The sequence below is a fragment of the Esox lucius genome, chromosome 6 (assembly GCF_011004845.1).
Source record: "Esox lucius isolate fEsoLuc1 chromosome 6, fEsoLuc1.pri, whole genome shotgun sequence".
Taxonomy (NCBI): domain Eukaryota; kingdom Metazoa; phylum Chordata; class Actinopteri; order Esociformes; family Esocidae; genus Esox; species Esox lucius.
In genome coordinates this window covers 27517075-27542632 of record NC_047574.1, presented here as the reverse complement: position 1 = coordinate 27542632, position 25558 = coordinate 27517075, and the positions used below count along the sequence as shown (strand labels likewise).

The 25558-nt window shown below is 41.8% G+C and overlaps 1 protein-coding gene across 3 annotated transcripts in view; it reads left to right on the top strand.

The window, feature by feature from the left end:
• The window catches only part of LOC105025937 (heparan sulfate glucosamine 3-O-sulfotransferase 1), a 34974-nt gene extending 11059 nt beyond the window's left edge, over nucleotides 1–23915 (top strand). The window contains exons 1-2 of one of the 3 annotated variants that reach the window (XM_020047051.2): nucleotides 11744–14690; nucleotides 22420–23915. In XM_020047051.2, coding sequence (XP_019902610.1) covers nucleotides 22625–23530 — 906 coding nt within the window. In that variant the 5' untranslated portion in view covers nucleotides 11744–14690; nucleotides 22420–22624 and the 3' untranslated portion in view covers nucleotides 23531–23915. Of the gene's footprint in view, nucleotides 1–11743; nucleotides 14691–16821; nucleotides 17662–22419 lie in introns of those variants that run through there. The other 2 variants (XM_010897010.4, XM_010897009.4) reach the window with 2 other exon arrangements.
• Nucleotides 23916–25558: the final 1643 nt, after the last annotated feature.

Sequence of the window (25558 nt, the reverse complement as noted above, 5' to 3'; positions counted from 1 at the left end):
TGAACAAAATATTTTTTTTTAAAACAACTTAAAGCGAATGAATGCTAAAATGTCAACCAACCTGCTTCAAGTGCATCACATTTGTAATATCAGAAAGAATTGGAGTTGGAATCATGACTAAAGCTGGGATTTGTGGTGGATGAGGCGAGTTTACCCTTTTTTATGTAAAGCGCATTGGGTGTCCAGAAGCCTATGTAAGTCCAATCAATGATTATTATTTATAGGCATTGATTGAAGTTTGTGTAGCTGAAAGGAAGGCAATATGCCTGCAGAGCTCTAATGAATGGCCTGAAATTCAGTGAGTGTGCCCTGTCATTGACCTCCATATCATGGAGCAGTTTGGGGTAGTAACAATGCCATTGGCCGAAAAAGCAGGAAAATTACATTTCTGAAGTCATATGCAATCTCTCTTTATAAAGGCCTCAAATGAACATGTATAATGAAACTTGTGTGGAGTGTTTTTTGTTAAGTTAGGCAGGGCAATTGAGTGTGTAAATGTCACAGAATCACAAGTTGATCATGTTCACTAACATGAATGTGAACTCTTTGCAAGGAATTTGAGAGAAATAAGATTATTTTATGTATGCTCATGAAACATGGGACCACAAATCTACATGTTGCATTGATATTGTTGTTCAGTAAGCTTCAAAATCTCTACCAGAAGGGCAACAGATCCTGTTTTGTTGCTGTCCGTGATCATTAAAGATCAATTGCTGTAGTTCAAATTGGAAAGCTCCATCTTAGCCTTGGGCCATGTCTTTCTTTCACCACAAACTGTTTTAACAAAATCACTGCTATATGTCATTGTTGTAAATGCTATTCTTTACCTTCTTGACAGACAATAGCTATCCAGTGAAAATGTTCTATAGTAAAGCTCATATTCTGTTGCTCATACCCAAATAATGTTGTTTTGCTAAAGAAGAATTGGCCCAGAATGAATGCTAATGGGGAGAATGATGGAGAATATACACAAGCTCAAGCTGTGGTCACACTTCCAGACAGGATGAGGTGAAGCCAATGAATAGATGATCTTTGGCACCAAAAACAGTTGAGCTAGGAAACCACTACTGGTGTTAACAAACCAGATAAGGAACAGGGCAAGCCTATTTCAGCCGGCCCACAATTAAAAATGATAAATACTGCTGCCCTCACTGGACTTTAACCCAGGTCACCCACATGAGAGGCAGTATATTTAACCACTACGCCACAGCACTACACATTAGCCTGTGTTGGTATCTTGACATTAGATAATTTTGTCATGCATTAACATCACGCCTAGTTTGAATATTTTGCTATACACCTAAGCATTGTGTTAAACTGACCAACATTTTTTTATTAAATTTACCTCCACCACAAATCGCATGTATAGCTTTTGCCATCGGCAGTTTTAACACCTTATTAGTCAGTAATAGGCTTACTAGTATCTACTAACTTACTACTTGGAATATTCATAAGAATTGAACAATTTCTAGCAAGACTGAATATGAACATCACACAGCCAAAGGTATTTCATGGCACAAAAATGTAAATTTTTCTTTCATTCGTGAATGACATTGATGCAATAACTATCAATATAGGTGACAATAACTGACTTTTTCGTCAAGTAAAAAGACAAGAGAATCGTGGAAACCCCTACTCTTTTACTGCCCAAGGGGGTTTGATCTAGCCTATATTATCCCAAAAATCATGCACGTATGCATGATTTGAAAATCCACCAGAAATAGTCGCAATATAACCTTAAACAGTTTTAGTTTAGGCTTACTATAAACGTAGCTACTGAAGGATGTATCCAGCGAAGTGTTTGTATATCCGGGGAAAAACGCATAATTTGTTTTGTCTGTGACGAGATTCAAATGCAGGATCCATTGCTTGCAGGTGCACATCTCTAAACACTTTGCTATTTAACAAGGGGTAGTCAGTCAGCCAGTCAGTCAGCCACTAAGAGACATTTGCTCTTCTTGGCTGGCTGCTTACGCGCTCCGGCAAAAAGAAATGGCCCATATGTCAAATCTCTACAGTTACTTGTATTTTGAATTATGTGGTTTGTGAAAATTGGCCTACTGGCTTTTTAGAAGCAGCAGCTACAGTATGCAAATGTATGCTATCAAGTCTAACATAGCTAGATAGTGAGCTGGCCAACAAGAAATCAGCTGTTAGTAGTCTCAAAATCACAACTTCGTCTTTGATGGCTAAAAAGTCAGATTTGACAACCATTATGTTAAAATGAGCTGTTTAGTCATTTAATGTTAGAGTGAAATATGTGGTTCAAAGTGTTGCTCACGTTAGGGTTGAAAGTTTTACTTATTCAAATGTGTTGGTGGCCGATCTATCCTGAAGGCAGCAACAAATGTGAGAGGGCAGAGCTTACATTTCCAACAGCTGAATGCTCTGAGTGCAATGCTTTTGTTGTGATTATTCCTGCTCTAAACCCTAACACGATGTTATCCCTAACCCTAACCTAGACATAACCATCATCACTCTAACCTTGTTCACTTTAAACGTATAATGGAGTGAGGTAAGCAAGCTCCAACCTCTTCCTTGGTTCAACCAATCACATTAATTACTGCCTTCAAGGCAGATCAGCCTCGAAGATTTAATAAGTAAAACACCTATGTGCATTTAAAAGCGTTCTGTAATAATTGACAGATTTATTTATTTTTTAGCCATACAGCTAGTGATGACTGACCAGCATAAGTCAGGTACTGAGGCAGGCACAGCACATAAGCCACAAAACAACCATCATAAAAACATTCTGTCTATTACAAATCATGTGGTTTGGAGCTAACCTACCCGTTGGATGTCAAGAGAAAACCTAGTATAAAATAATATTATTATAATTGCTGTTATAATAAAGTGCCCTAGTAGTACTGCATATTCCCCAAACCATGTTCCTTCCTTGAGGCCAAGAAATTGTTCACAGAAAACTTGCTTTTTAACATAATTATACAGTTTTGGCTGGACATCTATTACATTTCTGTTGTAATACATTTTTTGGCAATATTTCATAGAAATCTGGAAGACTGGACAAACGCTTCAGTATGTCTGTACTTCAAATACATTTTTACAGCTATAGTTCAAAAATGTGTGCGCTATAGAGGAAGCAAGATGTACACAACATATCAGTAACAGTGCAGGCAGCAGTCAGTGATTAAATGCATAGCCAACTCTGCAGGGAGAGACTCATTGCCCGGCAAGTTAAACCATTACCTCCCCAGTCAGAGTTAAATATGGAGAAATTACTCATTTAATGTCCAATTAGTCCTTAATACAGCCGTAGAAACAATGGCAGACGTTCATTCCCTGATGTTAATTCCACTGCTCTGTTAGATAAGGGCTGCAATTTTGTCAAGGGATATACAGTAGCGGAACGTAGAAGTTTTATTAAAAGATGCACAATGCGGGGGGAAAACTCTTCGCTTCTGATTCATTATGACAGGACTCTCAATGCTGGAGATTCATCTTCATTATCCCTCTTCATAGTGCCAGTTACAGATAACGCTGCTGCCTCATTTGCTTGCCGAGCCTCAATTTTCACAGAACGATAATGCAACTCCTTTAGTGTGGCGCTTGCAAAAGACAAGCGGAGCTGTTCTCAATGTGCACACAGGATTACAAAGGTTAATCATCAATTTAAAGCTAATCTTTGTTAAATACCAATAGAGCTTTGGTGCCTGCTAGTGAGCGATATAATCAGTTGAGCCAGGAAGAATCCTTAGAGTCTAAATTAACAGCGAAATGGTTTATTTGGTCATTTACTGGAGAGTCAGGGAAGAGAAAACCACCTTTCTACAGTTTCTAACAGGCTAACCTTATGTTTCACACTTCTGATACTGCATCTGAACTTGGTTCAGTTTTAATGTTGGGAAGTTACATGGGCATAGGGCCTATTTGACAATTATCCAATAAAAGTGTAAAATATTTGAAAACTAAAGAAATCGAGGTGTTTGTCAATGCCAACGAATCTCTTGACATGTTTGTTGTTATGGAGTTTTGTACAGGGGATAATTATCTTCGAACAGTGAAAGGGTGCAACCGTATATGAGTCCCCTTGATGACTGCATATTAAATGTGGAGTGAGGAAAATTATGGTTGTTTGGTAAATTATGAAATCAAGGCCATGATCATGCTTCCTCAGTCTTTCAGAGTAAGTAATTAATGTTCTTTTTTTTGCCAGTGATGATTATTTCCACGACTGGGAATAGGGACGTCAGTCATTTGTCAGATTCTGGTGGAACACGTCTGCTATGATAATTACATCTATCTTCGATATTCTGGATCAATGTAAGTTATGGAGCAAGAAAATAATTGCCTTACTACATTTAGCATTTCTGTCTAAAATGGTTAAAGGTGGGGTGTCACAGGATCTCGACACGGTGCTTTAAATGAAGGAGGTTTTTATTGCGGTTTTACAGTCTGTATCAGTCTGTCTGGTCTAGCTTGATGAACATTGTCTATAGAATCTCAGGATTGGTTGTTCTGTTGGTGATGATCCAAGGCTTGTGTTTTCTGTGCCCAAAATCGAAGTAGCCTAACGGTCTTTACCATGTCATCCATTGCACTCGGTGTAGTCCGTATGACCGACAATGCGCATTCATGTGAAGTGTAACCTGAACATCCGTTTCCTTTTTTCTCTGGCAACCTTTTCTGCCCCATGGGTGGTGTTAGACTTACGGGAAATGAGAGTAGAATAATTGAATGACTTTGGCAGTAATTCAACCGACGACTTAGAATGACTTAGCAGATAAATCTCCTGGAAATCAATGAACTGAACTCGTTTTAAAACGATTATGAATAGTCTGCACGGTCCCTCCGTCCAGGCATTGCAGAAAAGCTCACCAAAACATATTTTTTAACGTGAATTGTATTACCGGGAGCCCATCTCTACATCGACGCTATGACAGCACATCACCACGGGATATCCTGCAGATTCTGACCTTTCATTTGGGTGTTTTTATTCTTCCCATTATGTCTCGGATGTCAGGTCCACCAACTGCTCTAATTAATGATTCATCTTAAGTATGGGCTCTTTTTTAAAATGCCTCTAGCTGCAGAACACGGGCGATAATAGACGCTATTGGGGGTGCGACCTCCATCGCCTCTTATCTCCCATAAACACTTCAGTTGGTTTTACAGGGCCGCAGAGGCAGCAGAACAATGAGCAGTAAGCCAATGGCCCTGATTACTTATTCATGGGCAGTGCAGAACATCATAGCTATACATTATTGGACAAGGAGGGCGCAGAAAAACATGTCTTTTGATTTTTTTATTTGCGTTTCGTTCATCGGATATGACGCTTCCAGATCCATACAGTTTCCATCCATTTTCGCAGAGAAAAAGTTCAAAATAGTTGGATAAGTCAGTCGATAAAACACAATCCACGAACACCCGTGACCAAATGAAGATAATTTAATCTGCTCCCTAAGTCATTACAGCTATGATAAACTGTGTCAAAAATAACTTTGTGTTTGTGTTCTTTTTGTCTTTATGCAGAACTTCCATATACATCTCTGAAGAAAACCAGAAACCTCTGCACCTTTTTCTTTCCTTTCCAAAAAAGTTGAAAAATAAGATTTTGAGTGAGGAACAGAAGGGTTAAGAGACCACTGCAAATCGAAGGCTTCTGTTCCTCACTCAAAACTTTCCTTTTCAACTTTTTTGGAAACGAAACAAAAAGGTGCAGTGGTCTCTTATTTTTTTCCGGAGCTGTATATGCACATTAGCTTGATGGAACCAGACAGATTCTATTTCAGTTGTAATATAATGGTGAACATATTGTAGAGAGCAGATTGGTTTCATTTGGCTACTCATACACAGTTCCCAAATATTATAAAGGTACAAACTAGTGTGCATATGTTAGTAAATATATATTTTGTATTGGTAAAATTATAATTTCAAGTAAAGCAAATGTGTTGGTGCTTTGACAGAGAACTGAGACAAAGGCTTGCTGATAATTTATTAGTCCAGAGATGCAACAGATGGCCATTGATATGGTAACAGATATCCTGTCCAAACAATTTTTGAATAAACAGTCATAGTCAGATTCTGTCCGCCAGTGAAAGCTACAAATCACTCACACAGCCTTTTATGCTTTTACATCACATCAGATAGCCATTTCCCTCTTGGCTTGCATTTACTTTGAGTCAAAAATAATTACCAAGTGTTTTCACACCTTCACCTTCGCGCAGCAGGTCACCCTGTAGTGATTTAAACTGATGAGACCTCCAGATGGATATCCTCATATTGAAGTGCTGGATTGTTTTTCACACCACTAAAACCTGCCTTTAAAACATGTCCCAATGGCAAAACGAAATGGAGACTATCAGGAGCAGAGAAAGTGAGAGAACCAATAGTTCTCCGTCTATTTGCCAGTGTTTCTCTGAGGTTAAATGCTGGTGTAGCGTTCTGTTGAATGAAGATTCTGAAGCGACGTTGGCCCAGTTTCACAGTCCCTATTCTGGCAATATGCAAATCTGACAGACTGCCAGCCAGCCGGTAGAGATGGGCACTGGGGCGCGGCATCGCAGGGGGAGGGCATGCTGGGAATTATCTAATGATGGAGCCCAGCTCGCTACCACGACTACCAGGTGAAGCTCAGATGCTGTTTACATTGGCCCAATCAGATCTCTGTAGCATTCCTGTCCTCCTCTGCTGGGGACCCAGAGCTGGGATGCAGGGAAATGGAGCTAGAGATTGTCATTATAGATAAACATGTCTCCCTCCGATCTGTTGCCTGCTTACGAGTGGGAAATTACAAGGATGCCAGTGAAAGTTTAGCACAGGGACAGTCTACTTTGTTTGCTTCCAAAGGGATAGACAATGTGTTCAGACAAACACTGAACAAAACACATGCATTATGCACAGGCAGACGATGAATCCTATGTTGATGTGTGACTTAGAAAGCGTGAAAGAGTGTAGCACAAATGTTGCTCTTGGCTTATTTGGCCAACGTTGTTAATTGGTTATAATGAATAGGCGTTGTGCGTGCTTTAGCAGTGCAGTGACTGTTTTGTTACCTGGGAACCCAGCGCAAGATTGTCTCATACGTTTTCTATCAGAATCAAGGTCACTCACTGTGTATGTAAATGGACTTCCAGCACGGCTGTCAATGCCGATCCATACTGCTTGGGATGGGCATATCTCTCCTCACAGTGCGGGCTAGAATGGATTTACTGACAGGACACATTGCCAGCACTCTGTGGAATACCAGGAAATGTTTGGAATGGGTCCCCAGCTGCGGTAACAGTCTATTCGCTCCAGCGCTTGGCACTCTGCATCGGATCACAGAAGGGCCAGCTTCAAACCCAAGAAATATCTCGTCCATGGTGCCTGCGAAGTAGATATTTGTCAAAACCAAAAAACTGGCGGCGAGTGCATTGCGCATCTTCCAATAGGACGCTATGGTGCCAGAGCAGGGAACCAAGTCCAATATGTGGAAAACGCAGACATATAGCAGCCTATACCATCTGTAGAATTGTAGATCAGTGATGGCCGTTTGCATTTGGTTACACAGGGATTTGCTATGCCTCACTTCACATGAGGGTACATGAGGGTGTTAAGGGAGAAGTAAAGTCTTCTGGTCAGATTAAACGGTGTGACTGTTAAGGACCACATTGAGCAATTTCATTATGAGGTGCATTAGTTCCTGGTTTGGGATTTTGTCATTGGTTATTCGGATGATTGACGATTCGGGCAAAGGCTGTACTTGAAGTGGTACGGCAGTGTGTGGGGATAATCAGCCACATACACAGGTAAGGCTTAACCTGGGCAGAGGACATGCCCCTTTGCTATCTAGTGCCCTTTCCAGGTGACCTGTGCCCGTCCACCTTGGCCTTGTTTTATAAGCGTCACTCACTCCGATGGGCATCCGCTAGATATTTTTACACGTCTCTCACTTCTACACATCCTCCGTCTGTTTGAGACAACAGCTCTGGCCACCTTTTCAAATTCAGCACATGCCCCTCAGAAGGTCTGTGCACGATAATGCGGGTAATAATGACTTTCCACTAGATTCTATGGATTTTAAAGCCACAAAGTCAAAATGGGCTGGATTGTAATGTAAATGAAAAAGAATAATTTCTAAACACCAAGTGAAGTTAGTGGAAGGGTCAGTGGGGTTGGCTGATTTGGCCAGACATAAAACAGGAAACTGCAAATATTCACAAGATAATTGTATTTTTGGGTAACTGGGATTAAGGGTTGGCTATTTCAGGAACCATATTCATCATATCAATTAAGTTAATTTAGGATAATTATATGAAGAGGGGGAACAGGGGAGACCTGTTCTGTATCCTGATCTAGATCAGATCCCACACTGTCCACATGATTTTAGACATCAGATTCTAAAATGCTAAATATATCCAGGATCAGCATGGCAGGCATTTGATCCACATACTTTGTGCCAATTATGAACAGTTTAAGTTAAAGAAACAGACTGTCAATAAACAAAACACATTTGTTATGTAATTATGAGAATGCCCGACCAGTCTAATTCTTTTCTGTGTTTCTCCTTGTGCTACAAAAATCTTTGTCAGCACTAAACACGCCCTGCTATTGTTCCATCATTAAACTATTCATCAGATTGGGTTCATGAAAGATTAAGAGTATCCCCGCAGTTCATCACAAGATGCCCTGCTTTTTATTTGATGAAGTAATTCATCCATAATGTATGTGTGTATTGCAGCTTGTGGGAGGTTTGGAGAGTCTGCAGAGTGAGCCTAGTTCAGCCTTTCAGAGAATGAACGAGAGATAAAGCAGTAGTCAATTTGTTTAAATTAAGTAGGGAGTGAGAGAGTGCGTGCCTCTGACTCATATTCGTGTTCACCTTTAGAAAAACTTTGGACTTTCAGGCTCTTAGAGAATATATTTTTCTCTGTCTGAATTGCTGTGTTTCTGTCTAACTTAGATGTTTTATCAGAACTGGCAGGTAAAATTAAGTGAAATCTGGCCACTGGCTTGTTGTAGCCTTTTTCAGTGTCACTATTATGTCTGACCGACTGTAGACAGCTTCCCTGAGTGAGTCAGCGTGCTGTCTGATTAGCTGTCTCTGCTCATCCAGGGGTGACGAGGAAGTCAGCCTGTTTTGTCTGCCAGAACGCCTCCTGGGAATCCAGACAATGTCAGTTGGTGCTCAAAGTACATCATCAGATATCGACAAATGTCAAAGTTACTCTGGAAGTTATATGGTACAGAATAAAGCATTCTAGGGGATGAAGAGTAGACATTCTGCCATACATTTCCATGTTTGTTTTTTCTTTACATCCAAAGTTTCACAGTAAGGGGTCGCATATTGATAATGATGGGTCATATTGGTTGCCAGGAAATATAGCCAGTTTGCAAACTCATTAAGGTCCGTGCTAGCTAGGGGACAATGGAAATACTGTGCATCTTAATGGGCTATAGGCTATCCTTATCCACTGTTTTCTGGCATTTGGATGGATCGTCATGGATCATGGTCCACAGGGAGTACTCTGTTTCAGGCAAACATACACAAATATGCAAACATATATATACACACACACATACAATCAGTTGTAGCTATCAGTGCTGTTAGCTGCAGATGGTGGTGGGCAGACCATTGTCTAATTGGGAGATGCTGCTCTCAACAGTAAAGCACACTTCAGTGAATTGAACAAAAGAGTTCCACTCCTCGACAGACTTAACCAGAGAGTAGAGCAGAAGATTAGAGTTAAAACAGTTAAAACACCACAATTAGTGTCTGCACTGAGGGCACATGTCTGACTGTACCAGCTAATGGTATATTACCCCTTCTTAGAAGCACATAATGAATGCCACTGCTGACATGTGGTGCAGATTCGGTCATCACCTTACTCACATGCTCTAGAAATAGCCTAACAGCTAGCGCTCCTCGCTTTTTCACAGCTTGTGCTGTCAGCCCAATTTTAGCAAAAAACAGGCATCACCCTGCTTAATGTCATTCACAGATCAACAAATGGAGTGGGGGTGTGAGTTATCTGATGAATGTAGCTACATAGAAATATAATCTGTTTGTTCAATTTTTATCTGTGGTGTGCCTTCATCAATAGAAAGAAATCTGGGGATGTTTTTTTTTTTTTTGAGTTAACTTGATTGGGATCAATGCAATTGTTTGAAGAATTCTGCAATTGAGTTGCAGCAAGGCATGCATTTACTTTGGGATACTGTAGTATTGAGTAAATATCTTTTGTCTGAAGAGCCACATTTCATATAATAGGAATGGCACACACACACACACAAACTTTTATTTTCAAAAACATTTGTGGGAACCAGATAAAATTCTCAATGTTCTCTATCCCTAATTATAACCCTAACCTAAACCTAACCTTAACCTCAATAAGCTAACATTTATGCCTAAACTTAACCTAGCTCTAACACCTAAACCTAACCTGTAATCCCGAACCTAAATAAAACAAATTATATCACTATGCCCAAGTTTTACCATAACCCTAATAACTATGCCGGAATATATATATTTTCTAATATTGACTTGTGAAAAACCTTATGGGGATCGATTTGTCATGATATACTATTTTGGAAAATACAGAACGTAGAGCTAGGTAGCCAGCTAAGTGAAATTTTGTCTACCAAAATATAACATGTTACTTTCATTCTGCCATTGTAACCAAAAATAACATTGCATCATTCATAACATGTATCTGAATTTTATATTGAGGTCATATGGCAGGTGCTCTCATCCAGAGTGACTTACAGTAGTTAGCACATTCTCATAATTTATTCATACTGACCCCAGTGGGACTGAAACCCACAAAACCTTGGTGATGTAAGTGCCATGCTCTACCAAACAGAGCTATATGGGACCAGGACCATGATTTGGTCTAAATCGTGGAACATATGGCATTCTGTGGTTTATCTCTTGAAATACGATTTTACCATGGGAAATAAAAGCGTTCATGTAGTTTTAAAAATGTATTGAAATTATATGGTACTTCTTTTTGTTTTTACCACAACTGGTTACCATTGTTTACCCATACATTTGTTTTACCACTTTGCCACTGCATCCATGGTAGCATATTTGTAAGTAACCAAAATATTATTGATTTGAATCTGCAAGCTGAGATTTTTTAAACAAATCATTCAGATACATTTCCTCTCACAAATGTGAACATAAAAGTGCATTGTCACATTTTATTTTACTTGAAATGTCTGTATAACTTGTTAATAATAATAATAATAATAATAATAATACATGATATTTCTATAGTGCTTTTCGGGGAACCAAAGACGCTGTACAAAAGTGACATGGAACACAAAACAAACAGAAACAAAATAAATACTATGAGAAAACAACAAATATTGAGAGTGTGGGATTTGGCGTGGCTATGGGTAGGCGATTTTAAACAGATGAGTCTTGAGGCGTTGCTGGAAGATGGGGAGAGTCTCAGAGTCACAGATGGTTTTGGAGAGAGAGTTCCAGAGACGAGGAGCAACCCTTGAGAATGCCCTGTCACCAAAGCCTTTGAGCTTGGACTTGGGGATTATGAGGTGTCCTGCAGTACTGGAACGGAGTGTGTGTGTTGGTAGTTATGGAAGAAGAAAGTTGGAGACGTAGGCAGGGGCAGTATTGTTTAGGGCTTTACATGTCAATAGGAGGATCTTGTAGTTGATGCGTTGGGACATAGGAAGCCAGTGTAACTCACAGAGGATAGGAACCATTTGGAGCTTATGGAGGGATGTAGATTTAATGCCGGTGAGTAGGGAGTTGCAGTAGTCAAGACAGGAGGTTATGAATGCATGTATTAGTGTTTCAGCAGCAGGACGGGAGAGGGAAGGTCTGAGTTTGGCAATGTTGTGAAGATGGAAGAATTAAGATTTTACAGTCTGTTTGACGTGCTGATCAAAGGAGAGTGTAGAGTCCAGAATGATGCCAAGGTTACGTGCGTGGGGGGATGGAGAAACAACGGTGTCATCGATGATGAGATTGAAAGTGCCAGTTTTGTTGAGTGGATCTGGTTCCAATTAGTACAAGTTCTGTTTTGTTACTGTTTAGTTTGAGGAAGTTGTCCTTCATTCATGCTTTTATTGCAGTCAGACAGGATTCAATATGGGTCAGAGGTGGGTTGGTGAGAGACTTGGTGGCTAGATATATTTGTGTATCATCAGCATAGCAGTGGACATTTAGGTTGAAGTGGCAGAGGATTAGACCAAGGGGAAGGATGTAGATGACAAAGAGTAGGGGACCAAATACTGAGCCCCGGGGGACCCCTTGAGTGACTGTAGCTGAGTCTGAGTTTTGGCCTTTTAGTGAGATTAAATGGGTTCGGTTAGTGAGATAGGAATTGAGCCTGGCAAGTGCAGTTCCCTCAACACCCAGCCCCTTGAGCCCGGTGAGCAGAATCTGGTGGTTAACGGTGTCAAGGCAGCACTCAGGTCGAGGAGAATCAGGATGTTGAGGGAACCGGCATCACCAGAGAGGAGATGGTCATTGACGACTTTGAGGAGTGCAGTTTCTGTGCTATGGATTGGAATGAAATTGTTAAGGATGGTGTTGTCTAGTCCAGGTTTCTTTAGGATGGGGGTGACAGCAGCAGCTTTGTAACAGGAGGGGACAATACCATTGGTGAGGGACAGGTTGACTATGCTTGTGATGTGTGGACAGAGAGCAGGTATGAAGGCTTTAAGCAGGACTGTGGGATAGGATCGAGAGTGCAGGGAGTATTTTTGGATGTCATTATGAGCTTTGTGATGTAAGCGGAATCAACCGGACTGAATGAGGAGAGGTGAGAGTCCTGGGGAGCAGGTGAACCAATATGGAGGTTAACAGGCTGTGGTAGATTCATTAGATAGTGAGGAGTTTATTGTTGTTATTTTATCTTTACTAAACTGCAAAAAAGAGTTGCCAAGTTTAGTGGAGGGTCTAGAGAGTGAGTCATTGCAGGGCTGAAGTAGTTTGCTGACAGTAGAGAAGAGGGTCCGGGAGTTCATACAGGAGCGGTTGAGTTTGTTTGAGATGTAGGAGAACCTAGCTGCACTGAGGGCATCTCTGTAAGCTGAAAGGTGGTGTTTGTAGGCTTCAGTGTGAACTGTGATCCCCGATTTTCTCACTCGTTCAAGGCGACGACGAACTTGCATCATGGTTCAGAGCTCAGATGTAAACCAGGGGGATGAGGAGGTGAAAGAAATGTCTAGTTTTTAGTGGTGCCAGAGAGTTGAGGGAGACAGACAGTAGTGTTGAGATGGTTAGCGTGTTCTTCAGGTGATTTGAGGGTGGAATCAATCGGAAGAGCAGAGCAGATGGCGTCTACAGCTTTGATGTTACGAAGAGAGATGATGCGCTTGTCAGTGTTGTGTGGTACGTTGGAAGAAAATGAGAAATTAATTATCTTGTGGTCAGACAACGGAAATGAAGATGGAGTTATATGAGTAATGGTAAGGCCGACGGAGCAGATGAGATCAAGTATGTGACCTTTGATATGGGTGGGGAAATTAACATGTTGGATACAGTTAAAACAGTCCAAGAGAGCAATGACATCATAGGTAAGTTTGGAGCTAGGTGAGTCAAAGTGAATATTCATGTCGCCAAGGAGGAGAAGTCTACAGCAATGGGGAGTAGTTCAGCTAAGTCGGAGAGGAATAAGTCATTAGCTTTTGGAGGATGACAAATAAGGATGATGGTTGGGGAGTATGTTGATTTACAGGCAATATATTCAAATGAGGTGAAGGATGGAAGAGACAACTTAGTGATTTTAAAATGGGATTTGTATAGTACAGTAAGGCCACCACCATGACCTGTTAGGTGGGACAGATAGCTAAAACCATTGGGAGGGGCTTGATTTAATATGAAAAAATCTGGGTATTTGCCACGTTTCAGTTAGGAAAAGAAAGTCCAGCTTGTTGTCCGGCATTAATTCATAGAGCAGGGGTGCTTTATTAGTCATGGAGCAGGTGTTTAGGAGAGCAAGGATAGTAATGCAAAATGTAGAAGCAGATGTGTAGATTGTGGTAGATTAAAGGGAACAGGTTTACAGTTCGACCGGATTTATACGGTGGATGACGTGAGTGAGACCAGAGGGAGGTAATGTTTCCGGAACGACTACAGTTAACACACAATTTGCGGCATGAGCTTCGATGTGAGTAGGAGCGTCTTACGTAGGATGGCAGACGAACGGGCATGCGCCATTACATCAGAAGAAATGCGATAGTTTTTGTTCATGGATTGTAGATCGTTTGAAAGAAAACGGCTGGTGCTGGGCAGAGGATTGCCAAAAGGAGTAGACGGGATTCAACCGGCAGATACATGGCATCAATAGTAGTTGAGTTAAAGTCACAGGGGAACCTGCTCTGCCAATCGGACATTCAATCAGCCCACAACGCAGCCACCTATCATTTAACACTAGCAGCCACTGTCAAACCACGTTCTGAACAACAACCCAGACCAGAGAAAACCAATGAGAAAATGGAGACTTACTCAGTGTAATTGACGGCTGGGGCCCAGGCGATGGCAAATAAGTGGAGAACTGCTTGGCAGCGCGAGCGCCTGAGGGAAGAACAAGTGGAGATGTCGTGGAGCTAGATAGCGGAGTAGTTGACAAGAGACTTTAAAACGAGATGGAGAGTTCACACAGGCCGCCCACTAGTGGTATTCCAGAGAAGGAGAAGTGGAAATCCAACAGTAGTATATTCCAGGACAGGGCAGAGAGGGTAGACAGGACCGGAATGAGTAGTGCCTTGATCAGGTGAGTTATCCAGTTGGAGGTAATGACAGCAATGTAGTCGAGACATGGAAGATTAGCAGGTGACAGGCGCCTGCACAACTGTATATTACCAATTCTCCAAGGGTATGCAAACTTTTGAGCACAACTGTAAGTTAACTAGCTAGATAGGCTAGGTGTCTACATTTTCTCTTCTGACTCTAACAGCTTGTTTAGTCTGTCTCATTTTGTTGTACTGTAATATAATGACCCAAAAAAAAGGGTGTACAGTGGGGAGAACAAGTTTTTGATAGCCCTCCTGTTCTCCACTCATTACCTGTATTAACTGTACCTGTCTACACACTCAATCAGACTCCAACCTCTCCACAATGGCCAAGACCAGTGAGCTGTGTAAGGACATCAGTTATAAAATTGTAGACCTGCACAAGGCTAGGATGGGCTACAGGACAATAGGCAGGCAGCTTGGTGAGAAAGTAACTACTGTTGGCGCAATTATTAGAAAATGGAAGAGGTTCAAGATGACGGTCAATCTCCCTCGGCCTGGGGCTCCATGCAAGACCTCACATTGTGGGGCATCAATGAGGAAGGTGAGGGATCAGCCCAGAACTACACGGCAGGACCTGGTCAATGACCTGAAGAGAGCTGGGACCAAAGTATCAAGGAAAACCATTAGTAACACACTACGCCGTCATGGTTTAAAATCCTGCAGCGCACGCAAGGTCCCCCTGCTCAAGCCATCGCATGTCCAGGCCCGTCTGAAGTTTGCCAATGACCATCTGGATGATCCAGAGGAGGAATGGGAGAAGGTCATGTGGTCTGATTAGACAAAAATATAGCTTTTTGGTCTAAACACCACTCTCCGTGTTTGGAGGAAGAAGAAGGATGAGTACAACCCCAAGAACACCATCCCAACTGTGAAGCATGGAGGTGGAAACATCATTCTTTGGAGATGCTTTTCTGCAAAGGGGACAGGACGACTGCACCGTATTGAGGGGAAGATGGATCAAATACTTGTTCTCCCCACTGTATGTTAATGGAAATCAAGCAGTTTCCAGCTGTTTTGTGAAAACTCAGTTTGGTTAGAAATTAAGCAAGTAGTATCCAACTAGCTTTTAGTGTCACATATTCAATTGTATTTATTTACTGGTTAGCAGCATCCATATTCCCTTTCATTTCATATGGCTGGCTCAGCTACAGTCATACGTCATATGAAACAAATGGGAATGCGTAGATACAGCTGGCTTAGCAGCATTGACTACATAACTATTAATGTTGGACAAATCATGCTCAGATCATATTGTGGCACGGTCAAGACGTTGAGTGCCCATGTGTTGCTACTCTCTTCGGAAGGTAACTTGTGGCAGTTGAGATAGATGTGAGTTTTCATTACAAAAATGTTTAATGCTGAATAAAAATGTTCTTCTCATAGTGTGAATAGGCCCTAAGACTTTCTGCTTCTTTCGATAGGGATTGTAAAGTCCTGTCTTACTTTAACACACTCAAAATAATATTTGTCATAAACCCAGGAAAGCAAAACATCTGAATTATTTACTCTGGTTTGAATAGTTTTCTGTGTGCAGCACAGGATAAATCTGTGATGTCACATGCAGAAAAAAGTAGCTTGTTCGTTTTTTAATGTAATATATTATTCATATCAAGGAACATTGAACATTTGGTGTGTGCACATGTGTGACAGATGGAGAGAAGTCATTATTTTTATTCAATATTATACGATTTAATCGAGGGAAGTCATAGGGAATTAGTTTTTTATGCCCAGTGATGCCCAGTTTATCCATTATTTAAAAGCCTTACTGTAGCATTGGTCTCTCTGAGTTTGGGAAAGAGTGTGTGGCAGGGAGTCACATTTGTTCTCCACTGTTTATGAGTTTATGTTTATGAGTGCTAGAGTTAGAAAATGGAATAAAGGGAGAGAAGAGGGTACTCTGGGAGGAGGGGATGGTGAAGCCATTGAAAATAGTGTTAAGGTCGACATGATTCTGTGGTTAAGTCTTAAGGTAGAGAATTATTTTGTGTGTGCTCACTCGTGCCTTCCATATGTGTTTGAATCTGCCATCAGACATCTGAGAGGGAGAAAAAGAGAAGGCGTTTGAAATACAGAGAACACTGCGATTGAGAGAGTCTTTCTTCTTTTAATGTAGGTGAAGGGGCACTGGGTCGGGTTTGAGGGCTTGTAACTCCCAGCGCAGACAACAGCGGGACCACAAGTATAAATGAGTTAAAGAGAAATCGAGAATGGCGGAGTAGTGAAGAAGGATAGCTCAGTGTAACCTGCACATGGTTTTGATCATTCCATCACCTCAGGTGCGGGAGCAGTGGTGCGATTGATTGGCTTTGAGTCCCATCTCCCAGCGCAATCTATCAGCACCCCTCAGCTGATGCCTTCTCCGTTAGGCTAAGGCAGCAGTGTAACAAGCCCCCAGAGCCCGGCTGAGGGCCGTCCTGCACTGTACAGCCCAGTGACCCGCAGAACAGTCCAGTGTGACAGCGTGTTTCTCCCATCTCATTCTCTGGTCAGTCATTGTGGCGACGCAGGATCCTGTCTACTAATAAGGCTGAGGTTTCCTTTCAGAGTGCAGGCTCGACCAAAGTCCAAAAACTGATCTGTGAAAGCAAAACACACAACTCGTGGGAAGGACTGCTTAACCACGTTTCGATGCACAACAATGATACTGTTTTGATAGCACAAAGGGCTTGGTAATCAAGCTCCATTGAATCAATAATTGTTCTGGTTAAACATATGTCTAATGAGGTGTCTTTAAAAAAGAGAAACTAGGCAAGACAATGCCTGCTGCTCGCCACATGTAACAGAATGAGGATTTGTTCTGGCTCCTGCCTTACATATAGCTACGTGTAGCTAGCTGGCTGGTTTGAGTAATTAGTGGGAGCAGGGTCCCTGTGGAGCCGGAAACCTGCTGACTTATTTGTTGTAGGTACAATAGTCAAATCTGAAGAATCGCCGATGGAAAACATGCAGGTAATTTATTGGTTTGGATTTCTTTTCTTTTTTTTCAATGGCAAGTATTATCAAAATCTAATATCACATCAAATGTGAAAAGATGTCAGTGTTAGTTGGAACCAAATATGGTTCTAGAGAGCAATGCTATACAAAGAATCCTTATGGAACAAAGGAAACAGCAGTGGAACACTATTTGGTTCTATGTGCAACAAATTTTGGTTATTAGTTTAACATTTTGGTTCTAGGTACAACTCTTTTGGGCTTCATCAAGAAGATTCTTCCTGCAACCCAAATTAGTTTTACCTGAAACCCAAAAGGGTTCTTCATGCAACTAAAAAAAGGGTTCCATCACAAGGATAGTTCAAGAATCTTGTTGGGTTCTATTTTTTCTGAGAGTGTGAAAGAACTAAAAAATGTGTTGGTTCTTTTAGAAACAATAAGAATATTAAAAACCCAGGAAAGATTCAACCATACAGGACCGGAATTAGATACTGCTCATGTTGGTTTTTAGCCTAATTAGCATTTTCTAGTGTGCCTGTCAAGTGAATTTCAGAGCTATTAATGCCACCTTTAACAATCTTTGGTAGTGACATAGACTAGATTAGTGCCTAAAAATAACATGATTTAAGATTTTGCAAAACAGCAGCCTGAAAATCTAACTTTACAGGTCACTACAGGCTTTCAAAGTGATATGTAATTCCCATTGGAATCCATCTGCAGTAGGTATCACCAATATATTGTTTTTTTATTCACCTTCCTCCTGCATTCAGAATTACTTCCAGTATTAGAAGTCACTATTATAATATTTAAACTAGAACAACCATCTCAATTGAAAGTGCAATAAATCTAAACATTTTAAATGTATGTTTTTTATGTGGCGTAATATTGATTAATTAATATACATGCAAAAACATGTATATTGAAAGAATTCGAAAAATAAACCTTCAAAATGTCATGCTGAGAAATATAATAATGGCTGCAGTTTTGCCTGAACTCTGATTCTTTACAGCCACACTGGAGTTCTTTTAAACCATTAAGTGGTATTTTAACCCTTTACAGTGTTAGTTTAATTCCAGAATCAACATCAGAAAGGTTACACTGAATTACACTGAAACATAAGCGCTAGTTAATATTGGCCAATGCCCTGTTTGCTGTAATACATTTAAAGATTGTTATGACATGCCAGGAACCCCCGACTTAACTAAGAGGTCATTAGGTTTTAAGTGGTTTTATAGGAACCTTAAGCTGAGAATGAGCCATTTAAGAACATTTATTATTTTGACTTAGTTTAGCCACACTCTCTGTGTGGCTTTATGTAAAATGTATGAAATACTAAAAATATGTATTGTCAGTGGTTTGCCAGTTGAGGCAAAACTCAATATTTGGAAGAGTTGAAAAGGTATGCAATTGTTTATGCATCTTTTATTAAGCAGACTGAGACAGACAAAAACATTATAACAAAAAATAAAACCATGTTAAAAAAATATTTTTTGTAATTTAAAGTCCTCCAAGTTCAATCACCCAAATTACTGAAAATGTTGGTAACTTTGCAACCATTAGTTTTTTGACTGCACCATTTCAACGTGACTCTTACCTAAGTGAGACTAAGTGTACTGCCAGTTTGTTGTCTGTCACCTGCCAGTACTCCGACTCTCTCCACCAACGTTCAGTTGAATAGTTTCTAGGTGCCAAGTTAAACGTTCTGCCCGATACTGAGATAGGGTGTTGAATGAAAACCTACAGATATGCATCGAGTCTTGAATGAAGCAATGTGACCCTGTGGGAAGCAAAACAATGGCTCATACCAGGTGGTGGTGCGCTAAGAGGGAGTGAGGGGAATTGGATAAGACTGGAAGCTCGTCTGGCTGACTGGCTTTTAGCATTGGTCCTGGCAGTTCTCCGCCATGGAAACGCTGACAGGCAGGCGCACCTGTCACAATGCATAAGTGGCTCCCAGCACAGACGATCACAGTAGAGCACCCTTTCTCTACCCACAGTGCTATTGGGCAGGTATACATCAACCCTGGCCCTGTACAAAGCCCTAATGCCAAATCCTATTCCCAGACCATTCTCAGTCCCATACCTAACCCTGACCCTTTACTCTCATAAATCTAGTCCTGGTCTTACCCAGAATTGTTGTGATTTTAGGACAGTGGGGGGATAGTGGGAAGACAGTGAGGATACAGTGAGAGGACAGGGGAGGACAATGAGGGGACACTGGGAAGAGATAAAAGACCTTGTGGGGACAGTGAGGGGACATTGGGAGGACAGTGAGGAGATATTGGGGAGACATTGGGAAGAGAGTGAGAACACTGTGTGGAGACAGTGCAGAGACATTAGGGAGAAGTTGGGTTCGTGGTGGCTTTGTGCTAACAGGCAACCCTCTGAGGTGGAGGAAACAGATTTCTACTCTGCTCTTCCAGGATGAGCTGTGGTTCTTGCATTGTTTGAAAATAGCTTCCTCCTCATTCAATCACAGCTATGGTTGTGGTCGATTTAATATTGGACAACGGCAAATTGGGTAGTATCAGGTAGCATTCAGTCAACAAGCCTGTTGTCGGGCAGATAATTATTCTGTGGTTTGTTTAGAGAGCTTTACAGTGACCTTTGGTGAGGGTATTGGATGTTTTCACAGTATCGCAGTTGTTATGACTGTCATAGGGGAATCAACCTCTTGCTTTTTTTAGGTTGTTTTCCTCATGAAAGTATTTGAGAAGCCTTTTAAGGTCAGCAGGATTGAAATGCTATGTCGGTACACAGTCTATCCAGTTTTTCCTTTACACCTCATGTCATAGTCTTCTCACTTGGCCTTAGTTTTGATTTCGCTTGTATAGAAAATCTAAGTTATCCAGAACGTACAGTGGGGAGAACAAGTATTTGATACACTGTCAGTGTTGCAGGTTTTCCTACTTACAATGCATGTAGAGGTCTGTAATTTTGATCATAGGTACACTTCAACTGTGAGAGACGGAATCTAAAACAAAAATCCAAAAATCTCATTGTAGGATTTTTAAGTAATTAATGTGCATTTTATTGCAAGTATTTGATCACCTACAAACCAGTAAGAATTCCGGCTCTCACAGACCTGTTAGTTTTTCCTTAAGAAGCCCTCCTATTCTCCACTCATTCCCTGTATTAACTACACCTGTTTGAACTCATTACCTGTATGAAAGCCACCTGTCCACACACTCAGTCAAACAGACTCCAACCTCTCCCCAATGACCAAGACCAGAGAGCTGTGTAAGGACACAGGGATACAATTGTAGACTTGCACAAGGCTGGGATGGGCTACAGGACAATAGACAGGCAGCTTGGTGAGAAGGCAACAACTGTTGGGGCAATTGTTAGAAAATGGAAGAAGTTCAAAATGACGGTCAATCTCCCTCAGCCTGGGGCTCCATGCAAGATCTCACCTCATGGGGCATCAATGATCATGAGGAAGGTGAGGGATCAGCCCAGAACTACACGGCAGGACCTGGTCAATGACCTGAAGAGAGCTGGGACCACAGTCCCAAAGAAAACCATTAGTAACACACTACGCCATCATGGATTAAAATCCTGCAGCGCACGCAAGGTCCCCCTGCTCAAGCCAGCGCATGTCCAGGCCTGTCTGAAGTTTGCCAATGACCATCTGGATGACCCAGAGGAGGAATGGGAGAAGTTCATGTGGTCTGATGAGACAAAAATGTAGCTTTTTTATCTAAACACCACTCGCCGTGTTTGGAGGAAGTAGAGGGATGAATACAACCCCAAGAACACCATCCCAACCGTGAAGCATGGAGGTGGAAACATCATTCTTTAGGGATGCTTTTCTGCAAAGGGGACAGGACGACTGCACCGTATTGAGGGGAGGATGGATGGGGCCATGTATCGCGAGATCTTGGCCAACAACCTCCTTCCCTCAGTAAGAGCATTGAAGATGGGTTCGTGGCTGGGTCTTCCAGCATGACAACGACCCGAAACACACAGCCAGGGCAACTAAGGAGTGGCTCCGTAAGAAGCATCTCAAGGTCCTGGAGTGGCCTAGCCAGAAAACCTGCAAAATCGGCAGTGTATCAAATACTTGTTCTCCCCTCTGTAATTTTCTACTTATTTCTGTAACCACACTTTGTCCTTACGCATACCCCTACTGTCATGATTGAAATATTACAGGGCTATTAACTGTATTTAACTGATATAAGTTAGGATTATGGCCTTGTAAAAGAAGATGAATTAATGTGGCCTCTGTGTTTTGTCCCTGAGCAACACACGTATTTCAGCCACGTTTTGTAATGATCTGTCTATGTGTTTATTATCCAGTGCAATTACAAAATAGCACACATTTTAAAGACGCACTGCCAGGATCTTAAGCGCCCCAATTTAATATGATATGTTATGAATTGGATTTGTAATATCATACAAATAAAATACAAAACAAAAAAATGCTATCAAACAGAATAGGGGCCATAGTTCACCACTGGATGAAGTAGGACAGGCTATTAGGCTACCGATGATATTATATAAAATACCCACAGTACATCTATGAAACTTAAGTGAATCCTGATTAGGAAAGGACAGATCAGAGGGGGAGGTTGAAGGAGAAAATTAACACACTGAGGGAGATTAATAATGATAACCCAAGGATAGGAAACACTTGAGATGGACTTACATCTTATTAATTACTGGAAAGCCATGTCAGGTTAAAAGAAATAGGCCCCTTGGCTAATACTACTTTTCTTGGTATTCATATGAGAAACCCTAATTCCATCACATTTTTCTTGTCTTCTGTCTTTACAGATGTGCTCTGGACTGGTTGTGATTTGTCCTCACCCTTCACCTCAATGGCAGATGAAGACAGCCGTTCCCTGCTTTGTTCCAGTTAGCTTTGATCTCAGAGAGATGGCGTTGATCCACAGCTAAACCACGGGACATCCATCTCCGTTTTCCTCTCTGCTCTGTTGGACCATCTTCTGTTTTCTTCTTTTGGTTTGTGTCCCTCAGCATGGCCTTCTTACTGGTGTCAATGTTCCTCCTGGTTCTCCAGACATATGCTGCCCCGCCAGAGTTTGTTCAGAGTCTGGATCTTGGCCCGGGACTAACAACCAATTACACACTGTCTCCACCACCAGGGACTAGCAAACGTGCCCCACACAGCATCATCATTGGGGTGCGCAAGGGTGGCACGCGTGCCCTGCTCGAGATGCTAGACATCCACCCTGAGGTTGCGGCTGCCGCCACGGAGGTGCACTTCTTCGACTGGGAGGAGAACTACGCGAAGGGCTTTGACTGGTACAGAGAGCTGATGCCCTATTCCTACCCGCACCAGATCACCGTGGAGAAGACGCCGGGCTACTTCACATCTGCCTTAGCGCCAGAACGCATCTGTGCCATGAACTCATCCATTAAGCTGCTTCTGATCCTACGGGACCCGACTGAACGGGTCATCTCGGACTACACCCAGGTCTACTTCAACCGCCTGGAGAACCATAAGCCGGTGCAGGCTATTGAGAACCTGCTGGTGCGCAGTGGAGCTCTCAACACACGCTACAAGGCCATTCAGCGGAGCCTCTACGACGTGCACATGCTTAACTGGCTCCGCCACTTCCCACTGGAGCAGATCCACATCGTGGATGGGGACACTTTGATCCGGAACCCCCTTCCCGAGCTGCAGAAAGTGGAGCGTTTTCTCAACCTGCCCCCCAGGATAATGTCGTCCAACTTCTACTTCAATCAGACCAAGGGGTTCTACTGTATCCGGAGTGATGGCCGAGAGCGCTGTCTGCATGAATCCAAAGGGCGTCCCCATCCTGTCGTCAACGGGACCGTGCTGCAGCAGCTACGGTTCTACCTCCGGGAGCACAACCGTAACTTCTACCGGCTAGTGAAACGTTCCTTTGACTGGCAGTAAGCCAGTCGACTCTTTCCTCAGAAAGACTACTTCCTCCTGGCCCAATGCCCTGTTTAAGGAATGAGTGATTGACCAATGTCATAGGGGTAGAAGCACTTTACAAACTCTGATACCGAAAGCCGCAGTCAATCGCTTTGTACTCCACTTTGGTGTCAGCAGAGCAGTTTCACATTTACAAAACAAAGCAAGAACTATAAACATAAGCTTACATGGAAAAATACCCCAAGCTTTTCATTCTCTGTACTGTACCTACCAAAAGTGAAATGATGCAGATTTCTGCAAAACAATTTTGTGAACCTGATGAATTTTTTTTGTTGTTTTGTTTAATATTCTTGTACTTGATAATAAATTGTTATGCTTTAAAAATAAACCTGTGGCACAGGAATAGTTTTTCTCTCTTGGCTCTTTATGCTGTCTTCTAGCTTCTAACCTGAGTTATTTACGGAGCATGCAAAGGTAGACTGAGGCATTAAGATAAGCCTTTGATTCGCAGCGGTGGAAGAAGGACATTAATGCAGGAAAATGGTTGCCCTAGAGCACTGCTTTAGTAATACAGAAATCACTAATGGTTTTGGACGTTGAAGGTAGTGCCTGCAGCAAAAGGGGCCAAATCACTGGAGTCAGCAAGCTGAAGTTCAGTGAGCTCTTCCTGCATTTCACCACTGTACAACGTTCAACAGTTAAATCTGAACGTGGAGGCAGTAAGTCATAAGCTTATTGTAGCGCTTCTTGAATGGGTTAGCCTTTTTTTGTCATGAATCTTGTTCTTCTGGCAGCCTAAAATAGAAGTTATACAGTAGAAGTTATTGTTAGAGTTTTGTTAGGGTTAAGGTTAGGGTAGGGATTGGTTTTAGGGCAGTTAGAAGCACAATCCCTGGTCAAATATGTTCTTAAGCCCTGTTTATATGTCCTTTTGATGATTTTAGACAGGTGTATTTGATCAAAATCTGCACTGGGTTCATATCTTCTAGATATAAACAGAAAAGACCAGGAAAAGATCAGAATGTGTTTTCAAGAACTATTCTTTCTGAACACTCACTGTTTCATGCCACTGAGAAGACCAATACTATCATGGGTTATGTTTCCTCATTGATTAGACTTTAAACAACAGCCAAAGCTTCTTGTCGGTAGAGACCCCTGCTTATGTGGTCTCCCCTCTGTTGCTGGCTCTGTCAGAGACTAAATAAGTGCTCCCATTCTCCAGGGGGGACAAGTATTGATCCTGACGGCTTTATCCCTGGCCAGCAGGAAGCTGGGGTATGTTCCTCTGTCCACACCAGAATATGAAGTCAGATACAAGCAATGTCTTTACACTCTGTCTTGCCATCTCCTGTTTAATCATTCTGTATTCAGTTTGATTGATGTCAAGTCATATTATTGTATCCAATCATACAATTGTTTTCTGGCTCTGTTCAGCATAGGCAATAAGAATAATTCATTTACTAAGTATTTACTGTTGTTTTTGAAGTGCTACGGTGCTACGGTTCTAGTGTTTAATAACTAATGTGTTATTACTGTAATCGGCTGAGGGCTGTATTAACTCATTGTGCTCACTAGAGGGCATATAAACACTTCGGGAAAAACATTAGGGGATATGCCTGGACACCTTTCGAGGGCTCCTCCTGTCAGCGTGGGCAGGAGAAGAGCTTGTGATTTGAACTTTGTGACCAATGCCAAAGGTCACCTCGAAGCAACAAACCGCCCTGCCTCACAAGTATATACTCTGGCCAGGTCAATGAGACAGGTCAGTCATGGTTCCAGCTCACCCAGAGCCAGTCTAGCAACCCCAGATTGGACATTTGAGTCACATTCAAGGAATAAACTGGCTCCACTTAGCAGGTGGGTCAAATGAACAAAGGCTCTTTTGGTTCAACAGTGTGAAGGCATTTCCGAAGATCATTAATTTTTGCAGTGCATCTTACACCAAAAAGCTACTGTATTAGTGCTAAATTAGTCAGTCGAACAGAAAAGGGTGCTCAAGTTATTAATGAAAATTAACCATCCCTGCATGACTATAAATTACAAAAT